The 21,688-nt window shown below is 47.3% G+C and overlaps 1 protein-coding gene across 3 annotated transcripts in view; it reads right to left on the bottom strand.

The window, feature by feature from the left end:
* Positions 1-1,075: 1,075 nt before the first annotated feature.
* The window catches only part of LOC144173891 (proton channel OtopLc-like), a gene marked incomplete at its 3' end in the record, with an annotated part of 91,802 nt that continues 71,189 nt past the window's right edge, over positions 1,076-21,688 (bottom strand). For all 3 annotated transcript variants that reach the window (XM_077702202.1, XM_077702203.1, XM_077702204.1), the window contains 5 exon segments: positions 1,076-1,236; positions 10,304-10,559; positions 17,551-17,665; positions 18,159-18,363; positions 18,784-18,962. In XM_077702202.1, the coding sequence (XP_077558328.1) occupies positions 1,076-1,236; positions 10,304-10,559; positions 17,551-17,665; positions 18,159-18,363; positions 18,784-18,962 (916 nt within the window).

Below are 21,688 nucleotides of genomic sequence, written 5' to 3'. Positions count from 1 at the left end.
CTTGTGGGGGTGTAAGCACATGCCTCGCGGCGACTGCCGAGCGCTCCCGGCTCGCGCAGTGGCTTTAGCAAAAAAAAAAAAAACCTCCAGCGCTGTCGTCAAGCGTTGCCGCGCATGTAATGCTTGGCATGAGGAACGCGACGATTTCGATGCATATGACGATAGTGCAAAGCGACGACGGAACATGTAAATAAACAAATTTAAACTTGTACAAGTGCGTGGTGATGTGTCCTTCAGTCCTCACGTAAGAAGAAATCCTGCATCTTCGCAATGGTTCAAGCCTTGCGCAACTTAGTGCAAGCTTCGCCAGTTGAACCGGTGGAAGTCTGCAATGCTGAGGATGACTTCGCTTCCACCACTCGCCGCGAAGACGACGCGATGACCACTTCGATTCATAGGACGACAATTACTAGCGTCGCAACTATGCAAATCAACAATGATACTGAAACTCAACTATGTGTCGGGCAATGCTCCCCTACAACCGCTTCGCCATTCAAGTCTTGCGCGCGAGTGCAAGCTTCCCTGATGTTTTTATTTTAGACCGCCTATTTTATGCACCTCCCAACGCGCCTTCTTGAAACGTAACGGTTTGAGGATATCGCCTTAAAAAATTAAAGGAGAGATACTGCTACGTGCTGCCGCTGCCCGCAAGAGCCATGTCGGCGACGCGGTCCAGGCAACGAGGCCCACACTGCTCTTGCTAGTGGATATGCCACACCGTTCGGCCGCTTGCTTAGCCACGCGAGTTGAAATTTTGAAATAAATTTATACTTGTCATATCATACAAGACTTACAGGTAGGTGGCTTTACGCAATTAAGTACTTGCTTCACATCCCCTGAACAGTCCTTGGAGGAATCTTCTCTAATTTATGGCGAACAGGGCGCGCGGAGTCTTTACCGGTGCTGGCGGTATCCGACAACGCTTTTGTGAACAACGTTTGTCGCAGCACTAAAAAACCCGGGGCTCTTCACTACACGCATACGTGAGGCGTTTAACAAACCAATTACGTCGTTCCCTCTCTCTAGTTTTCTATTCTCACAATTGCCCAAACCGGAATTAGTCACGCTCACTCACCCTCGAGTTGATGAAGATGAAATAGAGCTGAAAGAAAGTGAACGCCATCCGTGTAGCCGGAGTCAGACTGAACAGTATGTTGTAGCACTTGGAGTCCGACTCCATCTCGAAGAACTGGCCGAACTCCAGCCCGGAGTAGATCATGCTCCCCGTTCCAAAAGCTGGAAGTAGAAAAAAGGGAACGGGAAACAACAGCCCCCTTCGAGGCGCACCGTCGGGAGTACAATTTTATTAAATGCAGTTTTCTTGAGCCAGCAGGTGTATGGTGTGAGTTAGTTGGTTCATGTTCACGAAAAAACGGAACTGCGCGAACGAAACAGGACCGAGAAAAAGAAAAACGTAGAACACAGCGCCCGTTTGTATTCTACGTAGACCGCGCACGTTTGTGTTCAATGTGTTTCTATTCCTCGGTCCTGTTTCGTTCGCGCTGTTCCGTTTTTTTTTTTTTTTCTTGAGCTACGTTGCCACGACCAGGACGAAGAGAAGGGATATGTAACAAATGTCTTTACTGAGTCCATCATGAGAGCCTGCATCGCTTTTAAAGCTGTCCACTGTTGTTGATTGGCGCAAAACCTCGAACGCCCCACTCTATGCGCTTTGTGGTGTCTGTTCTGACGACCACCGATACACTTCGCTAGGAGCTTTGCCATCAGGTCGGCAGAGAAGCAGCTACAACCCTTATAGTCTACTTTCATCCATAAAATATCAAGTTTCCTTCAATTATTATGTATGGTACAATTTTAAATTCGAAATTGCAGTGGCACAAATCTTGCAGCATATCTCAGCGCAACGTAGCCATGGATGTCTGCTTTATTATAACTTCGTTCCACAGTGGGAGAATCGACGTCGACAACGTCGTGTGAGAAACGAAAATGTGCTTTTCGCCCGGGACAAAAGAAATAATTTCGCTGCAGCAATGCTGGGCTAAGCCGAGTATCAAATCACCTATGTACTCCAGTAACGTCATGAATAAGGGATCAAGCTAATTAAATCGAGATAAACGGCGCTCTTTGCACACCAAAGATAACCTGAGCGATAGTTTATGTCTTGGCGCAAGGCTTAGAGATGCATGATATGCATATGCACATGCAGACATGATAGGGATGTGAAATGTTAGCTACACACACTACAGTAAATCAGAATTCTAGTTCACTGTAGTATTAGCCCCCTCCGCGCGGCGCGCAGAACCGCTTCGGGCTCGTGAGACCCCTGTCCTGGTTGGGCGAAGGATTTCCCTCGCATGCCTCCTTTTTCCTTACGGGGAAACTCGGCCTACTGTCCGAGGGATACGACTGACAGCCCTCACGAGGTATGTCATGCACGCTTGTCGATACAAGGCATTTTCTACGGAGCGACTGTCGTTGCTTGCTACCTGAGTGGGAGCGGGGGGGAAGGGGGGGGGGGGGGGGGCGCACACTGCCGGTTTGTGGATCCGTGATCGCGTAATTCACTGCTCGCGCCGGCGGTCCGTAGTCTTGAAGTTTCGGTCAGTCTTGGGATACTACGACTTTTGTCTGGTTGACCCGCGTCGAACACTTTGACGGCTCGTGCCGCTAATGGTGAGCAGATGAATGTCAGTGCCACCCGGTTAATCCCCGTGGCCTGTCGCGTAGCGGAAGGCGTGAGCCCGTTTTTGTTTTTTTAGAAATGAAAGATAAGATAAAAATAGATATAATCACGCTGGCTCGAAATGGCAGCCCAAACCGCACCCCCTGAGTTACACATTCGATGCCCTGCCGCCTTAAATACAGGGGTAGCTGTACCTAGTGATAAAGTTAGAGTATCGGCACTCTTTTCTCCTATTGTTCTCTGCCGCCGACGTGATCATTGGTCAGTTCGCATCACGTGACATTTGTTTACACCGCGACGGTTCATGGGCACAGCCATTTTGTTGTTTATGTGTTTTAGTCGGTCAAATTTGGTATAAGCTTAGCTTGTCCTCCCTGCTCTGCGGCTGCGCGCGACTGGCGTCGTTCCGAACGCGAATCAAGGATAACGCGTTGCGCAGCATTTCGGCTGCAGACATGGGTCTAGGTCTTTTCGGTACAGGGCGGTTCGGTACAGGGCGTTTCGGTACGGTCTTTTCGGTACACGGGCGTTTCGGGACACGGGTGTTTCGGTACAGGACATTTCGGTACAGGGCGGTTCGGTACAGGTCGTTTCGGTGCGAAAACGAATTCGAGCGAGCGTTTGAGGCGGCCAAATTCGCGTGCGTTGTTAACATGGGAGTTGCAAGTACGCAAATCGAACCTGTTTATTACAACTGTTGTTGCTTGTATTTCTGCGTTACTTTAGTCCAGTAGAAATTTATGCGGCATTGCCAAAAAAATGCCTATTTGCGTAACCGTAGCCAGAAAATGTATAGCTTGTTCATTACTTCGTTTCTTTAGCGACAATATCATCATGTATTTTCTATCCGCCGCGGTGGCACAGTGGCTAAGGCGTTGCGCTGCTGAGCACGAGGTCGCGGGTTCGATTACCGGCCACGGCGGCCGCTTTTCTGATGGAGGCGAAAAGCAAAAACGCCCGTGTGTACGAGATTTCGGCGCACGTTAAAGATCCCCAGGTTGTCAAAATTAATCCGGAGCGCTCCACTACGGCGCGCCTCATCGCCTGCGTTTTGCGTCGGCGCGTTAAACACTACAATGAAAAAAGAAATACTAAATATTCGTCCTCTCGCGGGGCTGAATTTTTAATTTGCGCCCTCGCGTTTCCCATACCGTCGTCGCCCACGTGATCTCTTGGGCTTCGGCGCATTCTGATAAAAAAAAATGCCTTGGTACCCCGAATGGTTAGCGGCACGAATGTCAGCGGGAGCCCGATCTTAGGGCGAGCGATTTAGGCAAGCTCCGCCGCAAGCCATGCACGCTCCTCCCCCACTCTCCGTGCGTCCAGAGAAATTCTGGTAAGACAGGTGACTGACCCCACGGGGAACCTCCATTGGGGTTCCGCAGCCCCTTCGGTCCAAAATTTTGGTCCAGAATAAAAAAGTTACGGGTTTAAAGAGTTTTCGCTGCATGAACATATCAGTTAGTTCTTTATTTTGTTTTTGTTTTGATTTGATTTTGCACAGGATCTCTAGGATCTATTTTTTAAGACGGCTTCTGAGCTCATATTGTGATTATTTAACGCCTACTTACGAATCCGCATGCTTTTCAAGCGATTTCTCCTGTAAATATTTGTTGAGGGTAGTTCCTCGATCCTGTTTCATCTGTTTACTTTTGCATAAATGTTCTTTGAATCAATTATTCAATTACTTAGACATTCTTTTCGATTTTGTTCTGAGTAGCGAAGTTCTTTGTCACAAAAGTACCGTACTTCAGAAGTACCAATGAGCCACGATCCAACGTCGCTCCTATTCGGGGACGCTGCTTTGACGTGCATGTTTGCTGCGGGAAATATTTCTTATGCACAAAGCGCTCTTCAGGGCTGTTACACTAAGTAAACACCTATCTTATAAATAAGAATGAAATGGTTTAACAGTGCAGTTAGAAACATTATCCGTCGGAATTGTAGCGCTAATGTGTTACACTGGGTTTTTCACTTACATCATCCCACACGATTTGAGTTGCAGCGGCTCATTTTAACCTGCAGCATGCCTGTTGCAGTCGGCACTTTATATATATATATATATATATATATATATATATATATATATATATATATATATATATATATATATATATATATATATATATATATATATATATATATATAAAGTATATATATATGTTGCAGTCGGCACTTTATATATCTATATGCCATGTATAATGTCGTGCCGACACCTGCTTCTGCGAACATCATTTTAACGCTGTGCGGCTCAAAAAAGTACTGATTATGGGGAGCAGCAGGTGACATTGGTCTCAGGTCACGACCATATTAGCAAAACGCCAAGAATTTCAGATGAGCAGTCCTTGCGAAGAAGAATAACTGTATGTATGCTGCATAAAACATTACAGAGTGCTTTCAACGTCATTACAAAGCATTTCCAAATTTGATTCACAAACACAATAAACCCGCCGCAGTCCCTGCTAACTACGAATAACTCGGGACGGAAGCGTGCGGCAAGGTACAATAGGTGCCTTCCGTAATGCATTGCTAATAACACCTCAAGTACTTGCGTTATCAGAAGAATGCAACGCACACAAATGCAGAAACACAAGAAATTGCAACTTCTTCGTCATTACGTTATAAAGGGACAGGTTCCTTTCCCGTGCGGTGGGACTCATTCCCGCAACCGTTGTCGAAGGGTTTCCGCAAAGTGCAAAAAGAAAATATTTACCTCACTGATTTTCGAAAAAATAAACAGGTGATAAGTCGTCAAAAAAAACGAGTGAAAAACACGATGATACTATCACTGATTTGTTATATAACATTCTGGTGATAATAGGTCGCTAAGAAACAAAATAATGAACACTTATAGGTTGTCTGAATGCTACAAATATCGCAGCTAATATTTAACAAATCAACAGAGGTTTTTTTGGGAAGGCCGCATAACCAACTGCTGGCCTAAAATAACGCAGAATTTCGAACAAGAACATCTGTAATAAATAGGTACAAATTCCGTGCTTGTAACCACCCCTTAAACAACGCTCGCAGCCTAAAGCACTCGCCGAAACGAAACGACCTGTACCGAACCGCCCTGTACCGAAATGTCCTGTACCGAAAGGTCCGTGTCCCGAAACGCCCGTGTCCCGAAACGCCCGTGTACCGAAACGCCCGTGCACCGAAAAGACCGTACCGAAACGCCCTGTACCGAAATGTCCTGTACCGAAAAGACCGGAGCCGTGCAGACATGTGTCCGAAGGTACAGCCGGTAAAAGGCTTGTCTATAACACAGCGTTCGTACTCTCAGCCCTATCCTGCCCCGCCGGAGCGGGATTTGAATAAAACTACTCCGGAATTCTGAAGTCTTAGCCCTTCGCTTTTGCCTCCGACATGTTTGGAACGAGTATGTTTCGGTAGTTTTCGGATGTAGCTGGTTGAAGTTGAAATCGCTGTTATAGACAACCGTTTTACCGGCTGTACTGTGTTGCTGCGTCTTCGGCAGTGTTGTTTACAAATGAACTTGTCAAAGTGAGCGGCAAGGCCGCAGAAGCGGCAGTCTGGCAACACTGATAAGCACCAAAATGGCCACCGCCTCAGTGACCTCAGTGCGGGCCACAGTGACGGTACGCTGTGTCTTATCTTGTGACACTACACTCGGTAACAAGCTCATGTACGGTATCGCTCCGCCGAAGCGACGGACCTGGATATCAACGGACGCGCGCGTTTTGAAAGGAGATTGCTATGAATGCGTGATATTGTCTGCATTTTCTCACGTAGCTTGTTTGTCGTCGCTGCAGTAGTTTATAAGCATATTAAGTCCAATAAATCACGGAAATGGCTCCACGGAAATGGCTCGTGCCATGTTCAAAATATTCCCAGTAATGCACTACTTGCGCCGCGCGGAGTAACATCCGGCTACGGTGATGAGGCACAGCGGAAACTTCCGTCGCCGTTCTTGAGTTGTACCCGAGTATAGCTGTACCCAGTAACATTTTTAAAGCGAAGCCTTGTACTATGGTTCTGTCGCGCCCGTCGGCGTCAACAGAAAACTCCCGCGAACAAATAAAAGAAATTACTGACACCCCCAGGAATAAAACCCAGGACCAAATAAAGACACGGAACGAGCGCCCATTGTCTTACCAACTGAGCTAGCAGCGCACGCGGAGACGGGGGAGACAGACTGTGTACTCACCGAGTACAGCTGCGGGTTTACCCCTGCGCTCTCGCTTAATTCCACGTGACAGCGTGACGCGACCTCTCACGCCGCTGAGCGCTCCGCCCGCGGCACGTGTAGCGGCTGTGTGCGCGTCTTGTGCATGCGCTAGGAGTTTGTAAAAATTACGAAGCTCGCACCATCGCATGGCCTCTCACTTCCCTCTATCTTTTCCGCCGGTTTATGGATTACTTGCATTTCGGATATGCGGTAGACAGCTCAACGATCGATTCGTACGAAACAAACCAGAAACAGTTAAAATTGTGTTCGTCGCAGTCGACCCGCTGCTACAATATATTACTGAGGTGAAAGCGCAAAGTTTGATTGTGCATCACACCGATCGAAAAGCCGTTCTGAACGCCGTGCTAAAGTGAAATAATAAAGAACGTTATTACAGGTACAGCGTATAACGTGGGATTAACGCAAGCGGGCCGTAGTCACGCGTGGTAGGCGGTGTATAAAGCTTCGCTTCCCAACCACCCCCACAGGGTGGACTGGCGCGCACTTTTTTTCCGGCACTAATCTCTATGTGAATATATCCTGCCTGGTGCTCAAGTTTCAGCAAGCCACGCACCTCCCTTGAAATCCGGCGTCTGCAGTCACGTCCCGAAGGTGGTATTAGGCGCACCACCGCAGCGCTTTTTATCTTATTCGAGATTAGACGTCGCTTCCTTTACACGGTAAAGATAACGGGCACGCTCGCCCCGAATTCGTGACACAAGCCATCCACCAGTGGGCCAGTATAGCTGCCTTGCAACCATGGCTTTCAATACACGTTGATTCGGGCGAGTTCCTTTCGCCATGGCTGAAAAAAGCTATTCTGTCCCCCTCACCCATTTCTCCCGTTTTTAGTCTCTTTTTTGATATAATTTGAGCCTGCTAGGGCAGCGGCTGTATGTGAAAAACAGACCACGGAACTTTTATTTCTGACTGGCGACTTTTTCCAGTGGTTCGAGTCTTCGGCATTGCTGTATTGCGCAATTTTGAGTGCGTTCCAATTCACAGACAGCAAGCCAGACAGCTTAGAAAGCAGTCTAATTAGACGTCTGAGTAGGCGGCAAAGGAACGAGGATTTGAACGGCGCATCTGCTACCACCGCAGGCGAAAACGCCGTGGAACACGTCTCAACAAGTGGAAGCCTTAGTTAAGGAAAATTTAGCTCAACACAAGAAATGAAGCAGTTGGATCCATGAAGGCAGCAGTGATGGAGGCTAGAGCGAAAACACCGTGTGTTCGTGGAGATATCGGCGCACGAGGTGGTCAAAATTATTCCGGAGGCCTCCACTACGGTGCGCCTCATCGCCTTTGTAGCGTCGGCGCGTTAAACCTTATAAAATCAATTAACCTAGACTAGGGATGACCACCACGAGGCGAAGCCTAGAGCTCAGCAGCCTCTTTGCTCTATAAAGTTCTACTCTCTCTCTCTCTCTCTCTCTCTCTCTCTCTCTCTCTCTCTCTCTCTCTCTCTCTCTCTCTCTCTCTCTCTCTCTCTCTCTCGATAGCCCCCGGGGTAGAACGTCCTCTACATCAGCACATAACGGTGTCCCGGATGAGGTCGATAGTAGAGAGTTTTAGCATAGCGGCTAGCATCCACTAACGCTACGGCAGCTGGTGCCGGGACTTGATTGGGCAGGGCGCATTCGTCCCGCCGCGACGGTCGCCCATGCCTCGCGGGGAACGCTAATTCTTTCCGGTGAGGGGCTACCGCCTCGCCCTCCCCGCGCGCGCATGCGCAGTCGGGTCCCGGTACTCCGCTCCTGTGACGTTAGCGGACGCTCCGCTATGCTAAAACTCTCTAATGCAAGGAAGGATGTGTTCTGTCAGCACAGACTCGAAAGCCATCAGAATTTTTCGTATAAGTTAGTAAGGCTTGACCTGGGGCTAGCTTATATCCAAATTATTGACACTAAAAACAGCGCAAGGACAAGAACGGAAAAAGTGACAGCGCTCTAGTTTGTCACTTCTTCCGTCCTCGTCTTTGCGCTGTTTTAGTGTCAATAATTTGCATATCATCCCGGCTTTTACCGCGTCCCGTTCGCAAAAGCACTCATCTTTCAAAGGATAATTAAAGCTTCACCACGAAGCATTTAGGAAATAGAAAGGTTTAGCATAGCGGCTAGCGTACACAACGCTACCGGCGGCGGGTACCGACCGGGACAGGACTGCGCATGCGCGCGCGCGGGGACGGCGAGGTGGGCTACCCGTCACCGGAACAAATGCGCGGCCGCGGCGAAGCCCGTCACCGGAACGAGTGTTGTGCACATGCCCAGCTAAATCCCGACACCCGCAGACGCTAGGGTAGCGTACGCTAGCCGCTATGCTAAAACTCCCTAATGTGGTGAAGAGACAGTTGACGATCGGACTTGGCGCGCGCTTTATAAATACCGCAAAGGTGCAGACACCGTGGCGTGCTGCATGCAAACAACGGCGGAAACTTCGGGAGCGATGTGCCGTATGATCGCCTCAGTAAAAGCTTGCCGACAGCTTTCGGGTCACCCTGCTTCCTGCGCTTCTTGAAACGTGGCTCGAGAAAACGTCAGTACTTGGCCTAAATGTACTCATACCGTTCGCCTCAGGCGGACGTAGTTACGTACGCACGTATCGTTGTTTTCCTTGTGTGTATTAAGCTTAGTGGACACGCATAAAAAAACTAATGACCGCTACGGCAGTTGTATAAAGTTCAAGTTGACTCATTTCAACAAACAATTCATGCCTACTGGTTCCACTGAGGATGATGAAGTGAGCCTCGAATGAAAACGAGTTAATTTTATTGCTCCGAGAAATATCATTTTCCACCTTTCACGAGACAAATCTCCAACTCTCGCGCCACGCAAAACTGGGACTGCAATAGTCGCACAGGCGTAGCCTATCATAACTTATGTGCAGCTTATCTCAGCTCTCTTATCTTAGCGGTGTGACACCCTCCCTAGCTTGCACGTCTCCATCCGCGGTCGTTCGGCGCATTTAGAGCCACATCCACACGTGGGATCGAATGGCTCAGTATCCGGCGCATTCGTGCTCGACTACTACTCTTCGTTCCGGGACGTTAAAATGAAACAGAACGTAACGTATACTGAAGGCATATACCTTATGCGAATCAGAAAACAAGCCAACTGACATTGCAGGTGTACAATAAGGCCCTTCGATTATCAGTCCCGGACTCACCGCAGGCTTTCTAAGAAGTAATCCTGCATTTGTTTTCGCATATAGTACTACCTTGGGCGAGAAGACCCCTCGGCTACCCGCGTACTACACGCGGTGAGTTTGGGACTGAACTTTACTTATAAACTTCCATACTCGCTACTTTCAATGATAATTTGAGTTATGTTCTTCTCCACGCAAGTTCTATGCCAGTTGGGCTAACCAAAACCTCTTGAGCTGGTTTCCTTACTAAGGGCCGAGGCTGTATACGCAGCGGTTCTCCAGGCGGACGCACGACGAGAGTACCAAATGGGGCGAATTCTCACCGACTGCGCCGAGCCTGAGGTAGAAGCTTCCGGCGTGCGTGGTGGCGTCGTAGACGCGCTTCTTGGGCGCCGGCGGGATCTCCATGTTGGTGGCGCCTCGCGAGGTGCCGCGCAGGCCGATGAGGCGGCGCAGCTTGTCGCTGAAGGTGTCGGTCAGGTGGTCCAGCTTGGAGTTGACCTTGTCGTGTCGCAACAGGAACACGTACACGTACAGCAGGAAGGCGATGCTGCCGAAGTACAGGTACAGGTAGAAGCCCTGGAAGCAACGGCGTCGTAGATGCAGTCGCGGAACGCTTGCCACTGCTGGCCGCAACTTTCCGCCAAGTCCCACAGGCTGGACCTCCACACGCAAAATCCAGATACCTGGCTTTCCATTAGACGCGGGACTGGTTAACTTCTCACAGAAGCGTGAAAGTACAGAGGTGGAGCACATTAACAACGGCCAGAGGCGAACTGCAACATAAAAAAACTGCAAAAATTGAAGGTTTTACCCACCGAAACTGCACCTGCAGGACATAAGGCACGTCGTAGTGGGTTTAATTTTGACCGCCTGGGGATCCCTAACGTTCGCCGAAGTCTCAACACACGGGCGTTTTCGTTTTTCCCGTGCATCAGACAAGCGGCGGCCGCGACCGGCATCCAACAATTAAACTGAAGTTTGCAACTGTGACCGAAAACTTCCAGCTTTTTTCTAAATATATTTTTTTCGCGTTCATGAATGTGTGCTGAAATCTTCTGCGCGAAATCAACTCCACTTTTAAAACATGCAAAGCCAGATGCGATCTTCGGAGCATGATCTACGCATTTTGTACATATCACCAAGAGTTAGTAGCTATGCCTACAGGTCGCGACCCGAAATGTTCGGTGGCGGCGAGGCGGTATTTCTGACAGAAGTGACAGCCAAAAGCGCTCATGTGTACGAAATTCGGGCCCGCATCAAAGGAACCCAGATGGCCAGAACTATTTCGCGACTCTTAACTCGGCGCGCCTCACAGTGTCCGTTTGTACTTCTGAACTACGCGCTGTAAGACCTCGCAGTGAAAGTTCAAACCTCGTGCATGACGTTGTTTATGACTTCCGCGCAGTCGCCATCCACCGAATTGTGACTATACAAACCTTTCCATAGTACCGCCGATAAGCCGTGCTGTAGGAAGAAGTTCCGAGTGCGCGAAATGATTTTTGTACTAGTTTTATGGCTGCGGAGTGGAGAGCAAAACACTAAAGTAAAGAACAAGACAGGGGGGCCACAAATCTCTATAGGCGCCACTGTTATCACAACAGCATAAGCCGTAAGGCAAACTCTCGCAAAAAAAAAAATAAAAAAAAATAAGCGCACGAATCGTGGCGTGAAGAAAGATATATTCTAAAGCCTTTTTTGCTTTGGCGCTATCTCTTTTTATTGGTGCAAACAAACGATGAAAAGTACACGAAATATCGCTCGTACGTACACTGTAAACGCAAACTAGCCGGAAATGGAGTTTTAATCAAGTAATGTGCCCTGAAAAGTACTTATAGCAAAAAATGTACTCCCTAGGCATGGTCTAAACAAGTGGACGAACCTCCATGGTAGTACCGCTGCCCATCCGTGTAGCAAAAGGGAGGATTTAGAACGACATAACACCATTTGTGAGATGGCGTTCGGTCCCTTGTAAACAACCACGTCCACAATAAACTCCCCATCTGGGGTAATCATCTCAAGCGGGCGGTCGCCATGTTAGTCTTGTGTTGTTTCCGTGTGTCAGCACTTCAACCGTGGACTAGTGCTAATTAGAACGAGAAAGCAGGACGTGACAGTTGCATGCAGCTACAAAACCGATACCGTACGTATACCCGTATAGATGCTTCAGCCAGCGCAATCACAAGCAGACAGCGCGGCCGTGTTGTTTCAATCTGTTTATTTTGGCGGTAGGTGTTGTCAAACTCTGCTGCTAACAAAGAGACAGTTCTCGCCGTTGCAAACAATTGCAATGTTCATCTGCTTCGCTTGGTTGCGCATATATAGACAATTTAAATTCTCGTGCCAGCGCGCCAACGCACCCGACTGCAGCGACTCAACTTGCCCTGGCGGCACGACTTGCTGCCCGGATGTAAACAGCCTCCGTGCTTTTCAATGCAGCGCGGCCGGTGACTTGGTGCGGCCGGAGCTTCAAGCGCCTCGCCTTGGGCCATCATTTTTTCTTATTTGAGAAGGACTAGTAGTGCCATTTGGTGGAAAGATTTTTATGTGCCCCTGTCACACGACGAACGGCCGCTAACAACATTTGGATACGGCGACAGCTGTGGACAGCTCGCTGGTAAGTGCTCTTTCATCAGTCGATGCCTTTGTCAAACGTTTGGATAGGGTTAACTGCGAAGTACCCGTGCCGCACACAGCACGTACACGCACGGGCAAAGAAAAAAGCGCACACTCGTTTTATTGTACTTGTTTGTGGCTTTTGGGGTATGCATTCGCATTCTTTTGTAGGCCGGTTTGTAACAGGGCATTCGATATGAAATCGTTTGTCGCGCGCGGCGTCGTTTCAAAGCAACGTGACGGTTACTCAGGTAGCCGAATCGCCTCCGACAGCGGTGCATCGTCGGGCCCGGTCGGTGAATATTGTGGGACTCTGTCTCTCATATGCATCGAACTGCTCGTGTTCTTTTTAGTTAACTGCTCTACTTTGTAATATCTATTTGTTAACGCTTCTGATGGCTTGCCTGTCCAAATATATGTCTTTGTGTTGTTTTCGTTCAAGGCTCTGACTCATTCTTAGCGCTCTGGTCGGCGAAAGCCGCAGATCAGACGGCCACCCCCTTCGAAAACTGTGCCCTGTAGATTCGGTGGGGTTGTTTGCTCGCTTGAGTCGACTCTTCACATCTAATAGCGTACCCTATTAAGGAAACGGTGACATGCGTAAAAGATGCTATGAGCCTATCGAACGATTAAATGCATATAGTGTGGACCACGACGGCGACGTGGTTCGAAACCGAAATGTTTTTATTCCCTTTCGGATGATAATGAGGGGTCTGTATACAATCGGGGCCCGTCAGTCGCCAGCTAAGGCCACGTAATTAAAAACACAAATTCATGCCCTTATGGAAGAGAACAGAGTTTGCCGTAGCATGACACAAGTCTGCCGGGTATAAAAAAGGATATCATTTTTTTACAAGAACAATGCACACACTCTTCTTTTGTTGGTAATAAATTTGTCATAATCAATAGTAAGACCATACACAAAAATTACTCGATTCATCTGACACCCGATTTTGACACGGAGCTTGCAGCTCCAAAAAGTGCACTGTGGTTTTACGTGACGGAAACTTCTACAATCACGGTAAATTAACTAAGGCAGGTGTGTGTGGAATGCAGCGTTGGTAAGTTTGCGAGAATAGCGTTTCCATTTCAGCTGTTTTTTTTTGTTGCCATGCAATCACAAGTAATTTGGTGCCATGAACGAGGTTTACGTTAGCTAACAAGGCTGTAGTAACGGTTGCGGCTACAAATGACCTTATGCACCAATCACGCTTGTCAGCTCGGTGACACAGAATATTAAGGTGTCAGAATACGGATGACTGAGTCGCCTAGTTTATTACTACTGTAAAAAAAGAAAGTGTTTTCTGACCCAGTGAAGGACTTTCCTGTATGACTAGCTGTGTTATGACAAATGACCATACTTGATGAGACAAGCCGTAACAAATTAGCTTTGGATGTAACACCAGGAGGGAAATAGGTGGAGGTATCTGCAAGTATAACTGAAACAGTGGGTGCCTGTCCGGCATGAATTCATTATTTGCTGACACGATTTTCTTCTGCAGATCCTGATACATGATCGAGTTGAATGACTTCATAGATCTTAAGGCAGGATAGGCTGTGCTGTACAAGGCAAGGCTGCATTCGGAAACCAAGTTGGCCCCTCCAGCAGAAGTGAGTATTGCCACGGCTTGCAACAGCCGTCCAGCTCGCAAAAGCTCCACTTTTTCTATGAAAGTGAGCCACCATGGTAGGGGAGAGGCAGTGTAAGGGTTTGCATCTTTAACTGTGTGCCCACTCACTTGAATAGATGCAAGCTGGCATCTTAAAGCAAGAAACAGCAGTTAACAAAATCATGCAATACCAAAGTGTTTTTCAGTCAAAAACAAAAACTAATCTATCAACCTACAGAGACTTGCATTTTATCTTCACTGTCATTTAAAGTTGTGCTCGAGTATATTGTGCGGAAGTAATATCTTTTTTATTGCTCCAAAAGCCACGACGGTTAATGTACTGGCACTTGGTTTTATGAAGCCTTTGCATTCCTAATTTAGGTACTGGAATTCGCAGGGAACTTGGCCTTACAATTTTATTACTGTACCGAATTAAGTTCATTTAACCATAGTGTCTGTTTTGAATTTTACGTGTGGGGCATTTTTTTTTTCTTTTTTGCTTTTTCAGGCAGATGTTCCTCTGACTCCCTGCCTGCATTCCGTGAACGGGGAAGTTAGCCTCCACATCGATGGCCAGCGTGTCTTGACTGCATCATCTTTACTGGGAGGACTGTGTAGTCTGTTTGCATCGTTCTGGATTTTCAACATTCAATATCCCAAGAAGGCACACAGAGCTCTAACGTTTGTGGAACATGGCTTTTTGGACCTTGCCTGCGCCAAACCACGTGTGAAGGATTTAGAACTAATTAACTTTTATCGCATCAATATCGCTCACTAATATTTGTTTTCAATCCTGTAATCATTGGATAGTAGTCAAAAAGAATTCCGTATTACATTTCTGACTTTTTTTTTTTCTTTTTTTTACTGAAAACGGGATATTTGATGGACCGTTCTGTATGCTCATAATACAGCTATCTTTCAGTGAAGCAATAATATTAACAAACTAATTTAACTTGAAACAATTATCTAAATAATATTGGCAACTGGTGCGAAATGAATCAACTAAAAATTATCCGAAAAACACGAATTTCATGGCTTTTTGTTCTCACTCTAAAGAAGCTGTCGCGATACCACCCATTCTGTTCTATATCATTGCAATTAACCCGTCAGACTCGGTCACTTTTCTTGGCGCATTTGTGTCTTTATCAAAACGCACTGGTGTTTTCCGCAGCATATTTTTCGTTCTTTATATTACTCCTTTATCCATAGCCATCTCATTGCTGTCTGTCTCCTACATCATTTATCTCTTGTGCCTTTACCACCTACAAAATGCTTGTTACCTTTCAATATCAAATCGTTGCACAGCTCTCGCTTATTTCACGACAAATTGAAAAATTGTTTTGTTGTTGTAAACCACTGCAACCATTTTTTCTTCACTTTGTGTACTTAGTACTGATGTGTACTGATAAGTTCTGATAAATACTGACGGGTTCTCGATCCTCTAGTATTATATAATGATTTCATTTACCATGCGGTTGTGTTTGTGCCTATCTGTTTTTCAAGTATTTCCAGTTCTTGTATTATTATTAGAGAGTTTTAGTATAGCGTTTTAGCTGTAGCGTTAACGTTTTGCGGGCCGCAATCGCGAACGGATAGCGCCTCGTTATGCTACGGTTAGCGTGCCCGCTAACGCTATGGGCGCGCTAAAGTGGTGCTTTCCGCTATACTAAAACTCCCTATTGTTTCTACAATTTGTTCAACTAGCAGACAGCTCTCGCTCATTTCACCACCTACTGATTTTTTTTTTGTTGTTGTAAACCACTGCAGCCATTTTTTTCACTGTGTACTGAGCGCTCATGCGTACTGATAAGTTCTGATAAGTACTGACGCGTTCTCGATCCTCTAGTATTCTATAATGATTTCACTTACCATGCGGTTGTGTTTGTGCCTATCTTTGTTTTTCGCGTATTTCCAGTTCTTGTAGTAATATTGTTTCTACGTTTTGTTCAACTAGCATCGTATTGCGGTCTTCAATTCCTAACTGGCGTGTTATTTAGCAATGTACCATTTGTGATTTCGAATATGAGGTCGCCATAAGTATTTATTTCGGAACCTCCTTGTGTACACCATGTACCATGTAAACTTGTCTGCGATAGTTCGTTTGAAATAAACCTGAAATCGAGAAAAACCGTGTGAAATCAGTACTCCCGCAGGGAACTAGAAATTCTCCCTTGTGGCCTTGAAAACCTCCTTTCGGAAGGCCTACAAAACTCCCCAAGCTTTCGTCAAACTCCATTCAAAAGAAGTAAATGCTTCCCTTGAACCTCCTAAAAACGCCCCTAAACTAACATAAGTACTTCCAAAGGGAGCCATAATGGCTCCTATTCAACCGCCTAAAAATTCCATAAACATAACTTAAAAACGCCCTTCTGGAAGTAAAGAATACTCCATTTTGACTTCCTTAAATTCTCCCGAACATTTCTTAACACTCCCTAAATACCTCCTTTCTATAACCTAAAAACTCCCTGTTTTGAGGAGGTAAACAAAACCTCCCTGTTCCATGTAGTAAAAAAACTCCTACAAGGAGGACCACTAGAGGACAGGCGAAAAAGGACCTCTATGGAGTATATGGGAGGAAAAAAAGTTTAGAGTGTATATGCGCAGCGTTCGGTCATCGGTGTTACTTCACCCACAGTAAATCTTCATTTAGCGCGTTTTTTCTCGTGACCTCTAAGCGGTCATAAATTGAGTGAGTGGTATAAAAGCGCGCTCTTTTAAGAGCAGAGCACTTTAGGCACTCGCCTTGTCATCGTAGCTCGCTCACTGGAACCAAGTACAGCAACAGGGCGTCCCGTTGTAGCGCTGTCGTCGCGGCGTACCCCAAAGGCTTCGAAAGCCAAGCGGTTTATATAGTCATACGCACTCTAAAACCGCTGGCGCTTGTCCTCCATATCCCCATTGTCTAGCGCAAAGAAAACTATAGGTTTTGAGGCAGAACATACGTAATTAACCGGCAGCGCCCGCGTTCATTCAGTTGGGAACGTTCGTTGGGTTGGTGTTTTTACGATAGCAAGCGAAAAAAGCGGCAGCGCAAGAAAAAAATGGCGCGTTCGAAATCACGCAGAAAGGCTCCAGCCGCGCAAGCAAAAAAATTATGCGTTCGAAATGACGCAAAACAGCTCCAGCATTCGACATTAAAGCAAGCACAAAAAGACCAGAACTCCAGCTGGCGCAGTTTCAGGCAGGGGGCGCGCGAGCACTGCGAAGGCGGGAAATTTGAATTGCATGGGGTGGTAGCAGTGAGCGGATTACGGCGAATCACTGCTCTGCACTTCGGACAGCGTTCACATAGAGTGGAACGGCTTTAATTTTGTTTTATGCAGCAGGCGAGCGCGTGCGCTTACCTCGTAAAATGAAACCGGTATCCTCTTTGAGATCACTTCGGCCAACGGAAAGCAGATTCCCATGATGACAAGCAGCTTGGCGTAGAGAGCACTGAGCATAATGACCAGCGAGTCTCTGGAAGAGAGAGGGAAAGGAAAGAAAAGGGCGTCGGCGCGCTCGTCGGCTGCTTCGGATCGCTCTTCCTCTGCGTCCTAGGAAGGCCCTCGCAGACGCCGACGTTTAATGAGGCATAGTACTCACCCTTCCGACAGTTAAGGTCAATTGGATAAACGGTGCTGCAAGCATCTAACACGCTAACCGCATTCGTTCATTTTTGCAAACCAACCAAAACTAAGGCACGAAGACATCCTGCTTACTTCAGGCCACAGCTTCCTTAGAATCAGAGTTCTCCGCGACAGGAGTGCAGGAGTCCCGCTCACGTGCCGTCCCGTTCACCTGTCACTCGATATGACGTCAGCACCGCACGCAGCGGCTCTTACCCTAGCGACCAGAGTTCTATTCCAAGACGAACTCAATTGTGTTTAGAGGGTAAAAACTCTTCGCAGCGGCGCTGCCTCGCCCAACGGGGCACTCTCGCAGTAGTAGGAAGGAAGGAAGGACGACTCACAGGTCCCCGTGGCTTCGGCGGGCGGCGTACATCTTGCCGTTGCTGCTCATGGGCAGGCTGCACAGCGAGCCGCCGTAGGAGCTCGCCCGCGAGGGCGGGATGCGCTGCAGGTCGATGGTGAGCGCGGGCTTCTTCCCCCGCGGGCTGTTGCCCGTGCCCAGGCCGGAGTCGTCGCTAGACTTGCCCGGCGGAGGACGCGCGCCCGCTGCGCGCAGGGGGGAAGCACGACAGTGAGGCCCACGAGGATGGCCGGGCAGGCTAGTTGGTACAGTGCGTCTTAAAATGGGGTTGACAGTGCACTCAGACATGCATGCGTGCGTGCGTGTGTGTGTGTGTGTGTGGTGGGGGGGGGGGGGGGGGGATCTGTGAGAGCGTGTTTGCGTGCGTATGTGTGAGCGTGCGCGTGTGTGTGTGCATGTGTGTGCGTGCGTACGTGTGTTTTTTTAGAAAGGCGCCAAGACAACCTCTACCAAACCAGTTGCATCATTCTCCATTACTGACGTCACAAATCCTAGTGCGGAATGATGTGTGGAAGGGCGCCAATTCCGTCTTCAATACAGGAAAACTTGTTTTTAACGTATCGGTGTCCATGGCACGAGCAGCGCGGCTCTTAGCGGGCACTCACCAGCGGCCGCATTGCCGGAGCGCTGGCTTGTCGAGGGAAAGTTGAAGGAGGCGCTGCGCTGGATGGTGACCGGCTTGAGCCCCGACGACTCCATCAGCGGGCTCGTCTCGGGGCAAGCCGACGCCCCGTCGGGGCTCTCCGGCGGCGGCGTTGGCGACGACCGGTCCAGGCCGTCCCAGCTGCAGCCAGAATTCGATCAATCAACCAATCAGCCAATCTATCAATCAATCGCACGATTTATTTTAATAGGCCACGCACCGTGAATGAAGATCGTTAGAGTGACTCGGCTTACCATTTCTTTAAACAAAAAACTACAGCAGTTGCATTGCGTATTGCAGTGGCATCAGTAAAAGCCAAAAAAGCGCGCATCTCCATTCATTGGACATTATTGAACCCGTTACACTTCTTTTTTTGTGTTATTTTTTTATTATTATTGTCTGGCGCGCTCCTCTTTGTAACGACTGAATGGCATTGAGAGTAAATAAAAGGAATGAAAAATGAAGACCTCAGTTTAGTTCATTCGAGAAGGGGGGGGGGGGGGGTGATACAATAACTTTAAAACAAGAAAATGTAGCAAGGAATTCGTGTGTGACAGCTTTAGGTTGCTTCTGAAGTAAAGGTGTTAGCTGAAGTAGCGCGAAACTGATAATGGTCTTCAATGGCGGCGATCGGTCCGGATTAGTCCCAGTCAAATTCTGTGCGAGGAATGAATTATAAAAGACTGCAAAAAAAAATTCGTTCGACAAGTCAAGAAATTATTGTACTTTATGTCGGTCATCGATGCGAGCCGAAACATATGAAGCGCAAGTATACGGATCGTGATGATAAATTCTATGATATTCGTGATACGAAATTCGTGATAAATTCTATGAATCACATATAGACGGCGATGGGCAAGCTGAGGTATTGTAAGCGTGACGTATTTTTCATGGTTGTTACACTGGATGCTCTGCCGGTATTGCTATGTTATGTGTAGACACTTGGTCATATGTAAAAATATAACCAAGCTGTTTCATCTGGAGCCCGATGACTTCGGTATAGTCAAACTTCAATACATTAAAACCTTATCAAACGCGGGAAGTCGGACAAAACTGTTCGTTACGTAAAATTCGGTCCGGGAGAAATTTTCCTCGGAAAAACTGGTCCCGGAGAAATTTCAAACAAAAAAAATTGTCCCCGCAGAAATGACCCCAGAGATAAGACAGAAAAAAAAATGGTCGCGTTGAAATCAGCGCGACTATACGTTGTCCGTGTAATTAGCGTTGTTTGCAAACGTAGTGTTTCAGCACGATGCTTATGGTAACAACATTTTCATTATGACTCCGCAAGTTTAACTGACTAATATTTCTGGTTAGATTTGGCAAATATCGCAATATATTTTCAATACCTAACTGGACATTTATGCCATTAATGACAACAACGGGACCATTTTCCGGGGTCATTTATACCATGTGTACTTACACCCGCATCAAAGCGCATTTAAATATTCCACACGTAAGCATTATTTTTTTTCCTTATTGAGCTTCCCGATGTGTATTTGGTCATGTTCATTCTCTCTTCACTGCGAGAAAATTATACGAAGCAGGCGAATTTGATGCGTGCAGAGGTAAAAGTGACCACCACAAACTTCTCTAGGAAACATTTACCGATTTTCCCTGATCAACAACAAAAAAGGCACTGTGTGACTTTATCGTATCCTACATTGTAAGACTGCGAAGCTACAGGTGCACACGTGTCCCCCCACATCGAACGAGGCGATAACTGCGCAAGATTTCTCAGAATTTAACGTCAGTGTGTGGTCCCGCATGGCACAGGTCAGTGTAAAACGTTCTTGGATAGAATTCAAGCATGCGTGGTCTTCTGATGCCAAGCCACTTCACATTGTAGAGATATAACAGCGGAGCTGTCAGACGAAAATCGATGCGACTTTCTCAACAAAGCCTTATCAACCCGACTTTTCTCATCTCAAAATGCTTTCTTTTGTTATCTTTAAGCCAGAGGGACCACTAAGAAGCCGAAGACTTTCGACACACCGACCTTTTCTTTTTCTGCTCTGCCCTTTGTGCTGCGGTCAACTGAGGAAGCATGCGTCTTTGGAGATATGCGCCAAAGGGCGCTGAACACGTCGTACGATACGAGACACAGGGACGTGACTATATCGGCCGAGAATGGCGGCGAAGCGAGCGAGATAAACACGCCCCATCCGCCACTTCAAACCCCCACAGAGATTAGCATGGTCGTACGGTGTCAAAAGGAGCGCACGGAAACACAGAATCATCCTCGGTGCTCTTTGGCCCAGTAATAACCAAACAGGCTCAATTATGCTAAGTGCATTTGTGTATGCCATTCGAGCTAATAATTCAAACTAAAATACTGGGAACGAGCGGGTTAACCGCTTATGCGGCAGTTCACTGAGTACGGTAGTTGCTCAACCCACCATGTTGACCAATATCAAATGTGAACACAAATTTTAATTCGGTTCACGTAGAAGCGAAAACGGAATACTTTGATCAGACTTAGCAAATCAGACGAAATAAAATCAAGTAACCCAAGCAAACTTGGCAAGCACGACAAAGTCACTAACGAAAACCACTCCCCACAACAAGGCTGGCTTACTTGCAACAACAAGCAGACGGATAAACAGAGAATGATTAGAAAATAGTGAAGAAAGATTGGTTCTCATCGAATGCTAACCTAACAAATAGAGCAAAACGAGGTCTCTTTCATTCGCGCACGCGCAACATTGCGCAACACAGCCAGATAGAGCGGTGCATAATCATGGGAAGTGCCTCGTGATTCGATTCAAGCGGTCGTGATTCAAGCACAGCCTAGCCGGCCACCACGGAGAAGAAAACGAGAAGGGGGCTTTACCGCAAATCACGCGTTTGCAGCAGCGAAGGATCTT

This window comes from Haemaphysalis longicornis, unplaced genomic scaffold (genome assembly GCF_048455015.1).
Source record: "Haemaphysalis longicornis isolate Haplotype H1 unplaced genomic scaffold, Haemaphysalis longicornis Haplotype H1 scaffold_3, whole genome shotgun sequence".
Taxonomy (NCBI): Eukaryota; Metazoa; Arthropoda; class Arachnida; order Ixodida; family Ixodidae; genus Haemaphysalis; species Haemaphysalis longicornis.
Note: the sequence above shows the minus strand (reverse complement) of the source record. Positions and strands in the feature narration are given on the sequence as shown.